At 37.1% G+C, this 14,264-nt stretch overlaps 1 protein-coding gene across 1 annotated transcript in view; it reads right to left on the bottom strand.

Annotated features, from left to right (window-relative positions):
• Window positions 1–13,160, bottom strand: part of NPHP1 (nephrocystin 1) — a 37,685-nt gene extending 24,525 nt beyond the window's left edge. Inside the window, exons 1-4 of the mRNA XM_072409473.1 lie at window positions 13,011–13,160; window positions 10,811–10,915; window positions 2,164–2,237; window positions 1,750–1,810 (exon numbers count right to left, since the gene is read on the bottom strand). Coding sequence (XP_072265574.1) covers window positions 1,750–1,810; window positions 2,164–2,237; window positions 10,811–10,894 — 219 coding nt within the window. The 5' untranslated portion in view covers window positions 10,895–10,915; window positions 13,011–13,160. The remainder of the gene's footprint in view (window positions 1–1,749; window positions 1,811–2,163; window positions 2,238–10,810; window positions 10,916–13,010) is intronic.
• Window positions 13,161–14,264: the final 1,104 nt, after the last annotated feature.

Raw genomic sequence — 14,264 nt, 5'->3', positions numbered from 1 at the left:
TGGTGGATGATCGCAGAATCATTTCCATGGTGAAGAGAAAATCCTTCACAACAGCCAACCAAGTGAACAACACTCTCCAGGAATTAGGCGTATCTATATCCAAGTCTACCAACCAAAGCAACCCAGGAGTTTATTAAAGCAAAGAAGTGGAATATTCTTGAATGGCCAAGTCAGTCACCTGATCTGAACCCAATTGAGCATGCATTTCACTTGTTGAAGACTAAACTTCGGACAGAAAGGCCCACAACAACTGAAAGCCGCTGAAGTAAAGTCCTGGCAGAGCATTAAAAAGGAGGAAACCCAGCATCTGGTGATGTCTATGAGTTCAAACTACAGGGTGTCATTACCAGCAAAGGGTTTTCAACCAATATAAATGAACATTTTATTTTCAGCTTTTTAATATGTCCAATTACTTTTGGGCACCTGAAATGAAGTAATTGTGTTAAAAAAAGGATTTAGTTCCTCACATTTTTATGCAATCTTTTTGTTCAACCCACTGAATTCAAGCTGAAAGTCTGCAGTTTAACTGCATCTGAGTTGTTTCATTTAAAATTAATTGTGGTAATCTACAGAACCAATATTAGAAAAAAGTTGTACCTGTCCAAATATTTATGGACCTAACTGTATAGCGCTGTGACTATTAAATAGTGTACAAAACAAACATTCTGACCAAACGCTAAGCTAAATATAACATTAAATATGTAATTCCAGAAACAGCTAAATATAGTCATTATTGTTTACAATAATGCATTGGTGAAGAAAGAGAAAGTAGGGTTTTTTTGCGCCAAATACTGTTAAATTTTACTAGAAACAGACAAAAACAATTTATACAACAATACAAAATTCTTTCATGAGCAATGTCTTGTCCCATTCACACCATGGGAAACAAGATGCTCAAACTAGACAAAGGAAACTCTAAATGATCACAAAAATGCAGTCTCTCATCCAGTCGCGTTTCGCCAACTAGCATCTCAGGGGATGTGTGGAGGCCGTTTATATAACTGTATGTCAAAAATTACACAAAAGTACTGTTCAGAACATATTTCAGGTGGTACATATAATAAATCAAATACATTATATATGGAACTAATGAACACATTTAAAGAGAGCAGCTACCCTTATCCAATATAGGCGGCAGGATAAGCAACACTTGTTTTATTTTTATAAAATAATGCATTCCTAAAAAACATAAAAACAGGAAGGAACAAGCATGATTCTTTAAGTCATGTTATGTCATGAAATAAATAAGTATGTTAGGAATACATTTAGCATAAATTGAAGATCGATTAAAGAATAAATGCACTTTTTACCCATCTGCACTTATCCTTCCCCCACCTTCCCCTAACCTAATATATCCCACCCTCCTTAGATTCATACTAACCAAGACGTGATGGCTGCTGCTCCACCATTTGTAACATCATCCAGCCTTGGTCCAGCCTGTGCCTGTGCAATACAGCCCCAAAGACATCTATGGAACTTGGTAATACAGTGATGTACAAATATAGGGTATATGTACTGTATTCTAAATCACAGGAATATGCTTTGGCAGGTTCTATGGGCCGATAGATCAAAGCAGGAGATTCCCTTACCAGTGAAAAAATGTAATCAGGACAGGAATAAAAAACTTTGCAAATGGTATAACTCTTTTTGATAATAATCCCCCTAAAATATTTTTTATGCTATGAGACTAAAATGGTCCTTTTCTTGAATTGAATATATGCAGCATTGGGTCAAACATACTTCTCTTACCTTTTTTAAATTTTGAAGAGTCTCTCTGTTTTTATCCACCAAACTCTTTAAATGAAGACTTCTACAAAAGAAAGATAATGATGAACGTAAAACAAAGGTAAGTAACATACAAGCACTGTATGCCATAGTGCATGGCTGACGCTGAAGGAACAGTGTACACAAACTAGATTTTTCTTTGTAACAATCACTATCATTTGTTTTGGGAAACTAATATCTACAGTATTCATCACAGAATTTTTTTAAGCCAGGTGGTAAGAAATTGTAGGCGGGTAAAAACAGCTGGGGAGAACACTAATCTAGCACATGTATGTAGCTTAACTTTTTGAAAAAAAAAAAACATTGTTTAGCGTTTCCCAAAATAATCAGTTGCTAAGTATAATAATAACATAGTCTTTGCTGATTTAAGAACAATACCTTTGGTAGAACTCTTTTCTAATGACAGGTTTTGAAGCATCCTTTTCTAAGGTCTCACGTAGTAGATCTTCAAACTAAAACATAAATAAATAGGGTTTACAGAGCAAAATATTATGGGACATGACAAATTACAGAAAACAGACAAAATGTTAAGCCCAAAAGAGAATGGTCCTGATTCATTAAATCTGTTCAAGGCTGGAGAGGGTACATTTTCTTCACTGAAGCTCAGTGATCAAAAAAAACCTGTAATGGATCTGGTCCAGGATTAAAAACATTTGCTAATAAATAGCAAATGACTTTGGGAAATTCATTCCAGGTTAGCTGGATCACACAGCTTCACCTGAAGTAAGTGTATCCTCTCCACTTTGGAAAGATTTAATAAATCAGGCTTAATGATCCAATCTAAGACATGTGACCGGGTAGATAAATAAAAATAATATTCATAGTAAGTATATTATATTAATCATATTATGTTAAAACACTGTTTCTCAACTAGGGTTTCTCCAGATGTTGCTAGGGGTTTGTTGAGTAATAAGCAATTTGTGTCAGTTTAGGTGACACCAATGGTCTTTTAGCTATCTGTAAGGTTGACATTCTTCCCCCTGGCCAGCAATTTAAAAGGCATTCATCCCACTAAGCGCCAAGCTAATGTACTGTCAGCTGCGGCTATAGAAATTATAACATGGGTTTCCTAAGACCAAAAAGTTACTTCGAGGATTCCCCCATGTTATAAAGGTTGAGTTAAACCATTACTTCATGAACACCATTTTTCTCAATTCTCAAAAAGATCTGCCCCCTATTTCTCTGTCTCTTGTGTCATTAAAATTTTCTCTTGGGGGGGGGCAGATTTACACATTAGATATTTAGATTAGGATCATTACTCTTAGCAGGCTGTTGGGAAATGACATTAGCTCTCTGTGAGAAAGCAGTGGTCTCTCTGTCCCAGAAACCACTGATAAGTCAGAATGAAGGCTGAAATCAGGCTTAAGCTCATGCCTCCTGGTGATTGAAGATCTCTAGCTTTGACCCAGCAGCAAATCAAATTACATCTACCGAGTGACCATTGCTTTTACAGGGAGAGAAAATAGAAAATTACATTTTTTAATCACAGGCATTAGGCTTACCAGGTTAGCACTGATAGGATCTATATGGCCTCTGGGATGTTAGTTTAGCACATTTGGTTTGAAATATTTTCCTAATGACAAAGATATGCTTCCTAGCCTTCTATAAATGTAATATCATTACTACATGTGGTCCTCACTTGACTTTTCCTAGTATTTCTCCAATCCAATCTCTCAGATACAGTTCAATAATGAATGGAATATGATTAACAAGGTGATACCAACATCACATCAGCTTATGTAAAGTGAGGAAGACTAAAACAGATTTAGAAGTTGTTCTGTAAGTAAAACAAAGGTGTGGTCACTCCCAGTATCATATAAATGACACTGACTCATACACATGTTTTTTTCACATATCACACCCAAACAAAAACTCTTCGGAAGTTATGTAATATCTGAATAATTCATTTGGTTTGGGTTGGCAGGTTGTACATCAATATCAGGTTCATCTTCATTTTGGGCCAGAAAGGACACTAGAGACAAAACCAGCCAACAACAGAACATTACAAATGTCAGCATGTGAAAGGAGCACCAATAAAGTCCTGTACATTTGAGTCTTTGGAACATCCTCCATGCAGCATATAAAAAGCAAAACAACATAATGAACAAAGATAGAAGATGTTCAGCATATCATACAGTCTTACAGTTCACTGGATCTCATGTGAGTTTACATGCTTCAGTATCTACTGGGCGACACCAAGCCCAACTTCAGGCAAAATAACTTAGGTAAAGATTTGTTAGAAGGACTAGATCTCAAATCAAAATTGAATTGTTCCAATTTAAAACTATTCTTGTGTTGTGCCCATTAGTAAGGTTTCCACTGTATTTCCACCCCATTACAGACATGTTTGCTTGCAGTCTTATCAGCAGAAGAAGTGATGTTGTATCTCTGCCCCTTTCTAGTCCTTCACAAGAGCAGCTTGCCTTAGATTTAGAACCACTGCAGAGTTTTTAATCAGAGTGACATTACTTCTCTCATCCTGTTCCTGTCATCTTCATTTCTAGAGCAGAGAAGGGTTACAATCTGTCAAGATTTCCATAGCTGCTCATATTTCATTATTATTATACAGTATTTATATAGCGCCAACATATTATGCAGCACTCTACAAAGCCCACAGTCCTATAACTAGCTGTCCCTCAAAGGAGCTCACAATCTAATGTCTCTACCACACTCATATGTCTTAATAAGGTCAGTTTGGAGGAAGCCAATTAACCTAAGTGCATGTTTCTGGAATGTGGGAGGAAACCTGGAGGAAACCCAAACAAACGGGGAGAACCTGAAAACTCCATGCAGATAGTGTCCTGGCTGAGATTTGAACCTGGGACCCAGCGCTACAAAGGCCAGAGTGATAACCACTGAGCTACCATGGTGCCCTAATAGTACAATTTCTCTCTGTGACAACATGTGTTTCTGGGTATGACAAGTGTCGCTAAGACAGGAAGTAAAGTCTTCCTAAAGGTTAAAGTTATCATTATAAACTGGACAGAGTTTCAATGCTTTTTACAATCTATATGAAACTAAACAAAAAGGCTGGAGTGCAACTGGACCAGACACATGTATGAAGAAATCTTGGTTTTAAACAGAATGATTGCTCAATACAAGATAAAAATCACAATGGTAGGTGGTGCCTACTAAATAGCTGTTTTGTAACATATTATTAGTAACCTGCAAAGTAAGAGCATAGGGAACATGTTTCTGAGAATGCTACAATGATTATATTATGTGTAATACTATGTGCAGAATAGTTTTCTCATAGCAAGAATTCCAACATTCCACTCTTAGAGCATTATCATTGAGCAATGCTGCCACATAATATCCCCAATACAAGTAAAGACCCAGAGCTTTCTTTGTAGGGGTTTCCTGAAGGATCCTTCAACTTTTGCACTAACCTAAATCAAACAAAACACAATCTGAGTGTGAATTTACAACTTCAGGCCCAATAAGACTCTCTTTTTATTTAATTTACAAACTTCTGTTAAATCCATTTCCCAAACTCAACCTGGCTTTTTAGACATCCTATGAAAAAAGACCTGCAGACTCTACAGGGATACATAAAAACTAAAAATTTTAACTCTCCTATAAATCATTTACTGGAACTAAATATCAAGAATTCAGTTACAAAAGTTTTACCCATGGTACAGAACCTAAACTATCCTAAGAAATATATACTCCGTCCCAAACCAGTTTGGTCCATGAAGCTTTGGAGCTGCCCAGCCCTCTAATGCCCCACCACAGGCCCAGGTCCACATAACCATTCTATTCCCAAACAAACTGCAGACATAAAATCCTACACCACTCTAGACTTCTAGACTGTGAATGTATCCATGTGTGTGTGTGTGTATATATATATATATATATATATATATATATACACACACACACACACACACGTATTGCATAGTACATATAGACCTCGCTAGGTTTTCTTGCATAAAAAAATCTGACATAACCAACATCTTTCCTCATGTGAGGAAAATTTCTAATTTATTTTCCCAGCACTCCGATGCGTTTTGTGGCAGCAGCCATTTCTTCAGGGGATTTGATAGCAGAATAACAAAGCAAACATTCTATTGTCATGCCATGGCATGCTTGCTTGTTTGTTTACTGGGTGGAAGTGGGACCAGGCTGAAGTGTGCATATACAACAACATTTGATTCACTGACCCAGGTGAGGGGTACTGGTGAAAGTTTGTAAACCTGATACCAATGACACTATTCCAGTGCTCTCCATAATACCAGCCTTGCATGCAGTGTGACCCATATTTTAACATGACCTTGGTACTTTGGATAGCCACAACAAGACAAGTTAATTTGCATATTTGTTGGCCAAAAGAAAGCCATTTTTCCTTCTCCTTTCTTTTTACATACTGCTTTGGATATCTGTTTGTTTGCTTTGTTATTCTGATATCAAATCCCCTGAAGAAGTGGCTGTTGCTGTGAAATGCATTGGATGAAGAGAAAATAAATTTGATACTTTTTTATTGTACATGAGCACAAATTTTAAGTTAAAGCCATGTGATTTTTTTTTATTGATTGTATGTTGTATATGTTAACATTATGTTTACATTATGGATTTTTATTCTTTTGATATGGGTATGTCAGTAATTTCTCGCTTGGGGCCACTTATAGGAAATAGGACTTTTATTTTTCTCTGATTGTTTAGGCATATGGCATTGTTTGTTTTATGCATGAAGGGGATTTCCTTTTGTGTGCATCTTGGCATATGTGTCCTTCTCTATCTATTTTTTTAAAATACCTTAGACCAAAAACTTTACCACTTCTATCACTAAAAAGTAGAGAGGAAAGTGTTTTCAAAGTTTTTATTACATTTTTAAAACAAGCAAAAAACAAGAACAAACAAGGTAATTGATAAAATATGAGAAGGCAAATGTAAAAATACAGGGCCAAGATTTATGTAGTTTATCATAAAGCTAATTTCAGTTGGCAAACAAGAAACATGCTCAAAACTTGATAAAGATAGTAAAGAAAAGCACCAGGACAAGTAAAGGGACAGAGGAAATATGTCAGAGAAAAGGGAGTATGGAAAGACATGGAGAGAAAAGGGGGAGAGGTAAGGTGAAGGTATGGAGTCCAGAATCTGCCCACTGTGCTGAAAAAGCCTCCCCCTATCATGTAAAAAAAGGGGAAGATTTACCTTCACTTCCTGTTCCTGTGACACCATGACAGTCTGAATTGGGAAAAACCTAAAACTGCAGTTTAATTTGCTAATATGGGCTTTTCTAAAGTGTTTTCAGTCGTGAATCAGAAATATTTCAAGTTTTTTGGATCACCCAGGTTTTCCATCAATGATTTATCTTCTCCAGTTTTGGAAGGCTATTATAAATCAGGCCCTATATGAGAAGCCATGAGTCTGAGTAACCATTACAGCCCAAGCTGTAATCTCCGCTTTCCAAATTACCTACTTATTACTTCCTCACTCATTGGCCCTGATTTATTAAAGCTCTCCAAGACTGGAGAAGATACACTTTCATCAATGAACCTGGGTGATCCAGCAAACCTGGAATGGATAAAAGTCATTTGCCATTTATTAGCAATCATTTTTATTACTGGACCAGATCCATTCCAGGTTTGCTGGATGACACAGATTCACTGATGGAAATGTTCTTCTCCAGTCTTGGAGAGCTTTAATGAATTAGGACTAGAGCTGCCCCCACTCTGGAACTCTCTTATTGTCCTATTAGGGTTACACCTACCTACCACACATTTAAAAAAGCACCTTTTGAAACTTGACTACTTTTGTCCCCTAACCAAACAGGCAAAACAGGCAAAACATAGCATGTAATACAGGTCCAATCTCTGACAGGTCTGTAGTGCTGTCTAAGAATAAAATCTGTGAGATCAGCATTATTATGACAGGCTGAGACTGACTTTTTAGATCATGTATTGTTGCCATGAGTCTAACAGTTATGTAGAACACACTACACTACATACAGCGTTTCTTAAATCCACTCAAGTACTCACAACAGGTTGTGTTTTCAGTATCTCTTTAATTAATACGATTGAATTATCTGTGCCCATCATTTAGGAATAGAACTGCTGTTTCAAATAAAATGCTGAAAACAAAACCCAGTGGCCTGCCTTTTGGAAGTATTTCTTGCTGTAGCTGTCCGTTCCAGTTCCTACCACTCTGTGTGAGAAGTGTGTCGCATATCCGCATTATCCGGTACATCTATACTTATCTATATGAGAGTGGTAATTTTGTTTCGTTAAAGATATAAATTTTGTAAATAACAATTTGATGTTAATTGAGAATTCATTGTATGCATTTTTTGTGATTGTAGATCTCCTTTTTTTTGCGGAAGCAGATTTTTGTCCGCGAAGCGCATAAAGAAAATTGGGCTTACCCAAAGGGGAAGCCCCAAAAGGAGTATCTATTATGCGTTGATTTTATTTATGTACTTTTTATCCAAGAAATTTTAATGGTATTTAATAAAGTAAGTTTTATTACATTAAAAATGAATTTTGCTCTTGTTGGCTTGAGAATCCCATAAATTGGTGATTCACCAGAATTACATTTATTTTATTTATTCTATGTTATATAGGGATATGACCATGCTAATGATAACAGGTTGGATTCATTTCTGACACTCTGACCCAATGAAAGTTCCTTAATCTACAAGATACAAGCCACAAAACTACTGTCATGAGTCCTCTAGTGAAGTCTTCAAGGCGAATGTTGACTGAGGACAAGGGTAACGTGGCCTTGAAACTAAGAAAACAGAGCATGAGCCTTTACTTTTTATGAATTATTGATTTGCAATAAACATTTCAGTTACTGGACTGAAATATTTAGGGCACAATTATGAGCTTAACTACCAATAGTGATTCACAGTCTCTATACAATTCATTGAATTTTTTTTTTTTTTTATTAATGCATATTAATAGGAACATTCCAAAAAAGTAAAAAGCATGAACCACAATTAATTCACATACTTTTATCACTATGCTATGCTATGGATGCCAAATATGCATGCCCTTATCTGATGCAATTATGTCACATGTGTCAGGAGAGGACGTAATAGAAATCTATCCAATGGATGCTTTTAGTAGAGCAGAGCATCAGCATATCTGACAATGGTTACACTGTTGTCGGTGTACTGTCCAAATGACAATGACACCCTCAATTTTATGCACAGGTATCACTGAGACAGCATGAAAGGGAAACTCTCTCTAATGGCTCCCTAAAAACAAGATGGACACAAAAGTACTCAATGGTGTCAATGTTGTCTGACAAGAGTGCTCATGCTTTACAAATACCAGTAGCTCTGTGCAAGACGGGTTTCCCTGTGTTCAGTTACTGGAAATAGCAACAGGTATATTTGCAATAATATGGTGGCCAGTATAACACTTAGCTGCATTCTTTTTTAATCACATACAAATAATTTGTTTCAGGTATGTGGACTTTTATTACTCATAGAAGACATTTGAACATGCTGCTGCTGATAAGAACACCTGATATTAGATTAGTCAATATGATCATTGCACGTGTAAACATTCAATGTGTAAGTGAAAGGGAACATGTCACAAATGAATATGCAATATTCTGAATCTCCTTTCTTAAAATATTGAAAAAGTGCAAAGGAATGGTACCCCCTGTAAGCACATTCAAACCATAATCAATTAACCTACTTTTAAAATTATAATACTGAAAAAGCAAAAATAGGTCAAATGAGACCCATGACTGAATAACAGTATATTCAATACAGCCCAGAAAAAGGAGTTACGTGGTTTAAAAGTTAAAAAAAACAATTTTCAGTATTTTTTCATATTAAAATTGGCATACATTACAACAACGATTACAAAGCTGACATCTTTGGTGTTTTATAAATAACACGATGTGTTTTGCAGGAACAACATGCTTCTTTAGAGGAGAAAGAGGAGAGAAAAACCTATTTAAAACTCATGATTCATATTGATGATTCAATATTCATCTATGAATATTGAATAAGTGGGTTGTTCCTGTGAAAAATCACTAAAGATGTCAATTTTGTAAACGTTGTTGTAATGTATGTACCACATAACTCCTTTTTCTGGGATGTATACTCGGTTAATCAGCCATGGGTCTGATTTGGCCTATTTTTGCTTTTATTTAAAATGTGCAGACTTAGCTCCCAAGAATTAATTGACTTTTGAAAACTCACTAGTGTTTTCTCCCTGCTAGCACAGAATTGCCAGGCTGAAAAGCTATTATTATTATTATTATTATTATTATTAATATTAATAATAATAATATTACATAGAATTTAAATAACGCGAACATATTACACAGCGCTGTACATTAAATAGGAGTTGCAAATGACAGAAAGATACAGATAGTGACACAGGAGGAGAGGACCCTGCCCAGAAGGGCTTACAATCTAACTGCTTTTTGAGTGTTAAATCCAACCACCTAATAACCTGTCACACAAAAAGATGCTTGGGTTACATGAAATAAAACCAAAGACATAATCAATTGGCTGTTCTCCTAAGTAATTGAGAAAACAATCCTTTCAGACTTGATTGACTGCTTGTTTGTTCAAGGTCCCAGGATCACTAGCTAGCCAAGATCAGGGTCAGAAATAGAGTCTGTACTTTTAAAATCAAGTCCAGATATGCAGCCGCCATATTTTCATCTTCACTTTCTCTCTTTAAGAATGACTACATTCTTAAAGGGAGACATTGAGCAATTTTATTTTNGTATATTTCATGTATACCATGTTTACATGACAAGAAATAATGTGAGTGGTTTAGTGAACTTTGTAAGAACAGATACATTTTGTCACAATTAAAAAAATATTATAGACACAAAAATATGTTGTAATAGACTGCAGAAATGTTTAATTTATTGTGTAGACATGTAATCTCTATAACCACAGTGAAACTGGACGAATCCCAGAAAAGATGTAACAAAGACCCCTTTGATTTTTAACCTTTTTTAATGTTAGGAGTACTGGCTAGAATTGGCTGATTGATTCATGAACTGACTGACTATGAACAACAGTACATCAAATATAGATATTTCATACCTGTCTTTTCAGATCATCTGTCACCCTCACTGTATTTTGCAGCGGACCTCTATTCTTTTTGGCTGACATCATCTTATGATCCATGATATAAAGCAGAAGAGGCACCTAAAGAAAAAATTACAGGCAGAAAGATGACAAGAAATAAGCTACAATAATATTACTGGAATGACAGAGGTAGGGTATGTGTATAATGTAAAGGTAATCATAGAGAGGTGATTGACAGATTGATGTAGTCACTGGCTTAAACACAACGCAACTACAGTAAAAGATGTCAAATAAAAAGAAAGCTAACTAATTTTTAATTTCTGCTGCAACAGAGGCTGAGCTTTGTTTTGTTAGCAAATGTTTGCAGGCCTAAACCAGATCCATTCCTAGTTTGCTAGATCACCCAGCTTCACTGATGAAAGTGTATCCTCTCCAGGCCTTGGACAGCTTTAATAAATCAGACCAAGTGTTGGGAGAGTACTATGATCTCTGTAAAAGTTAATACATACATGTAAATGTTTATTAATTCTTTATGACATATACATTATCACATTGTCAGAGACAGCAGGCATATTAATATAGAAAATGTATTTGGATTAAGGTAGAAATAGTGATGTATGCTTCATCTGAAACTTCAGTGTCATGTTGTTGAATTGGACATGGTGGTTGTTTTAATTCTATCTTTCATTGTAAGTGAGGACCCTGAAAGCCCACCATCAGAGCGTCAGAGAGATGAGAGATATGCAAGATTACTTTTCTGTTCTTGCACTGATGCAATGTAATGGGGAGCTCAAATGCAAGGGTAACTTTTTATTTTATCTGGAGTCCAGCTTTAAAAATTGGCAATTCCAAAAATATTGAAAACACGAAACCAAGACATGTTTTTGTTAGAGATAATGAATGACAGAGGTAAGATCATCGTTGTTTTATTTATTTATTTATTTATTTATTTAATATATGTCATTTCATGGGGGTTTCCATCACTTTCAGTTCCAGACACACAATGGAAGTTACGGAAGATCTCATTGAAGCAAAAGAATATCCCCTTTTGGATAGTTGTCATCCAAACCTTTTGGAAAATGATATTATCCCTAAAAAAAAATTGGACTTCCATTACAATGTGTACCAGGGACAATAGGTGGGTGGCAGCCCCTGTATTGTGAACCAACTTTTCGAGGCTCCTGGCTGCTTTCTGGTTCCTGGGGCATTTTTCTACACTGAGAGGTAAGAAATGGCGATCTCATGCATGCACATTGAGATCTGCACTCTTTTTTTCCCCTTTACAGTAGGCTACATCACCCGATCTCACAACTGTGCAGTGCGAGATCAGGTGACGTAGCCAAAAGAAGGCTAAAGATGACGGCTCCTGGCGGAGCGAAGAATTCCAGGACAGCATGGGACCCGAACAAGGAAAGCTCCTGTGGGATTGAGGGTTCTGCGGAAATGAAGGTGTTTTTTTTTTTGTTTTTTCAGTTTAGCTCCACTTTAAGGCTGGCTATGTACACACGTGCAAAGATCCGTTCTAACGACAAACGACTGCACAATGCATGAACGAGTGCTATACATACAGCACCGTTCTGCTCTATGGAGAGGGAAGGGGGAAAGCGACAAAGCGGCACCTCACTGCGTTCTCTCCCTTTCACTTCCATTATGATCATCGCCCATCCTAGTGGATCCGCCAGGACGGTCGTTCGGACGATAAGCGCTGTACACACAGCAGATTCTCGTCCGATATTGGCCCTGAGTCTGAGAACAATTGCACGTGTGTACTTAGCCCCTGTGTGTCCTCCCATTGGGAATGACAGAACACTATTATACTATTATCACTCTGGGTCACTGCAGTGCTCCCTATTATCAGTTCCAGCTGTGACAGCCCCAATGCCGGCCTTCTCTCCGACCATATACAATGCATGTCCAGCAGCCACCATTGGCCTTGCATTGTTGGTGATTTACCCATTCATATTCCTGAGGAGAGGCCTGCAGTCTATGACTGGACCCTGCATTGTGTCACCTCATCTCCTAGACAAGTCAATGTATGATATGCATTCACTATAACATGCCAGGTCTATACATATCGCACAAATACCTCAAGATACATATCTATGTGTTACTTACACCATTGCAAAGCTAATAATAGACTGGCACTGGGTGCAGGGGGTATCATAGAGAAGACACAAACAATGCACTATGTATTTACAGCTGTACAGATAGTAACCTGCAGACAGTCTTTACCACGCTGAGACCTCCTGCTTCTCTATGGTACACCTATTGGGGGAAGGAGATCCGACGAGACCAGCATAACAACCTGCGCCCTGCACAATCCTCTGCTGTGTATACGGTCTCCAGGTTGCCAAGCTGAACACGTCACAACTCTGCGCCTCTGCCTATACAGACCACATGATATAGCTTTCATTGCTGCCTAGGAGACATGACACCACGTGACTTCAGCGTACGTGCCAATTGGACAAATCAGTTCTTTGAACTAAAGAGCAGGACTATATATGGGATAAGTGTGCAGCAGAGGAGAGATAGCTGCTAGAAGTAAAGCGATGTATGAGAATTGTATTGTTGTTCTGATTTCTAATGACAGCGCTAATAAATAATATTAGTGGGCTGCAGTGTGTTGTAAGGCGAATACAAACAGACTGCCTATTAGCAGGAACGTGCAGTTCCATGATTGAGCACACGGTGGCGCTGCAGGGTAATCTGATGAAGTTGAGTTGATCCAATATATAAATCCAGCAGTTAATTATTATTATTATTAGGAGATCGTCACTGCACTCGCCGGGAGAAGAAGCAAGAAAGAGGACGTGTCCGGAGGAGCTGCGGGGAGAAGGTAAGTATTTTTTTTTAGAGATCGACGCTGGAACAGAACAGATGATCACAGCGGGGACCAGGTAAGTTAATGCATTTAACAACCCGACAAAAGTTCGGGTTTACTGATTTTTGCAATTTTTTTTACCCCGAACCAAGGTCGGGTTTAACGGTTGGGTGATTAATAAACAGGATTTATATAGCGCCTACATATTACGCAGCGCTGTACATTAAATGTGTCAGATTGCAGATTCTGGGCTTGCACTACATTTCTTCTTTTCACATAGTGATGCAGCCAGTAACCCATTTCCTGAAATTATTTTCTGCTCTACAGGTCACCAATATGACAGCCAACAAGTGTTGATGCATCAATGAATAAAAACACAAAATAAAACATCCATTATGTATTTGACTATGTTAGTGCAGATGTTTACACAAGCCTTGTATAATTTATTTTCAAATTTTTATAACTGTGCCATTCTCTGAAAAGCTCTTTCTGGTTCTTACCTTGCTTTGAGTTGATTATATAGATAAAAACAATAAAAATGTAAAAATTTTGAATTATACAGGTAGTCACCAGTGGGGATGAGCCAGCAAATTTATTAAATTCGGTCTTGCGCCAAATTGGGCCATTCTCACTTACCAAACATGTAGG

Source organism: Pyxicephalus adspersus, chromosome 4, assembly GCF_032062135.1.
Source record: "Pyxicephalus adspersus chromosome 4, UCB_Pads_2.0, whole genome shotgun sequence".
NCBI classification, from domain to species: domain Eukaryota; kingdom Metazoa; phylum Chordata; class Amphibia; order Anura; family Pyxicephalidae; genus Pyxicephalus; species Pyxicephalus adspersus.
This window is presented reverse-complemented; position numbering and strand designations above follow the sequence as displayed.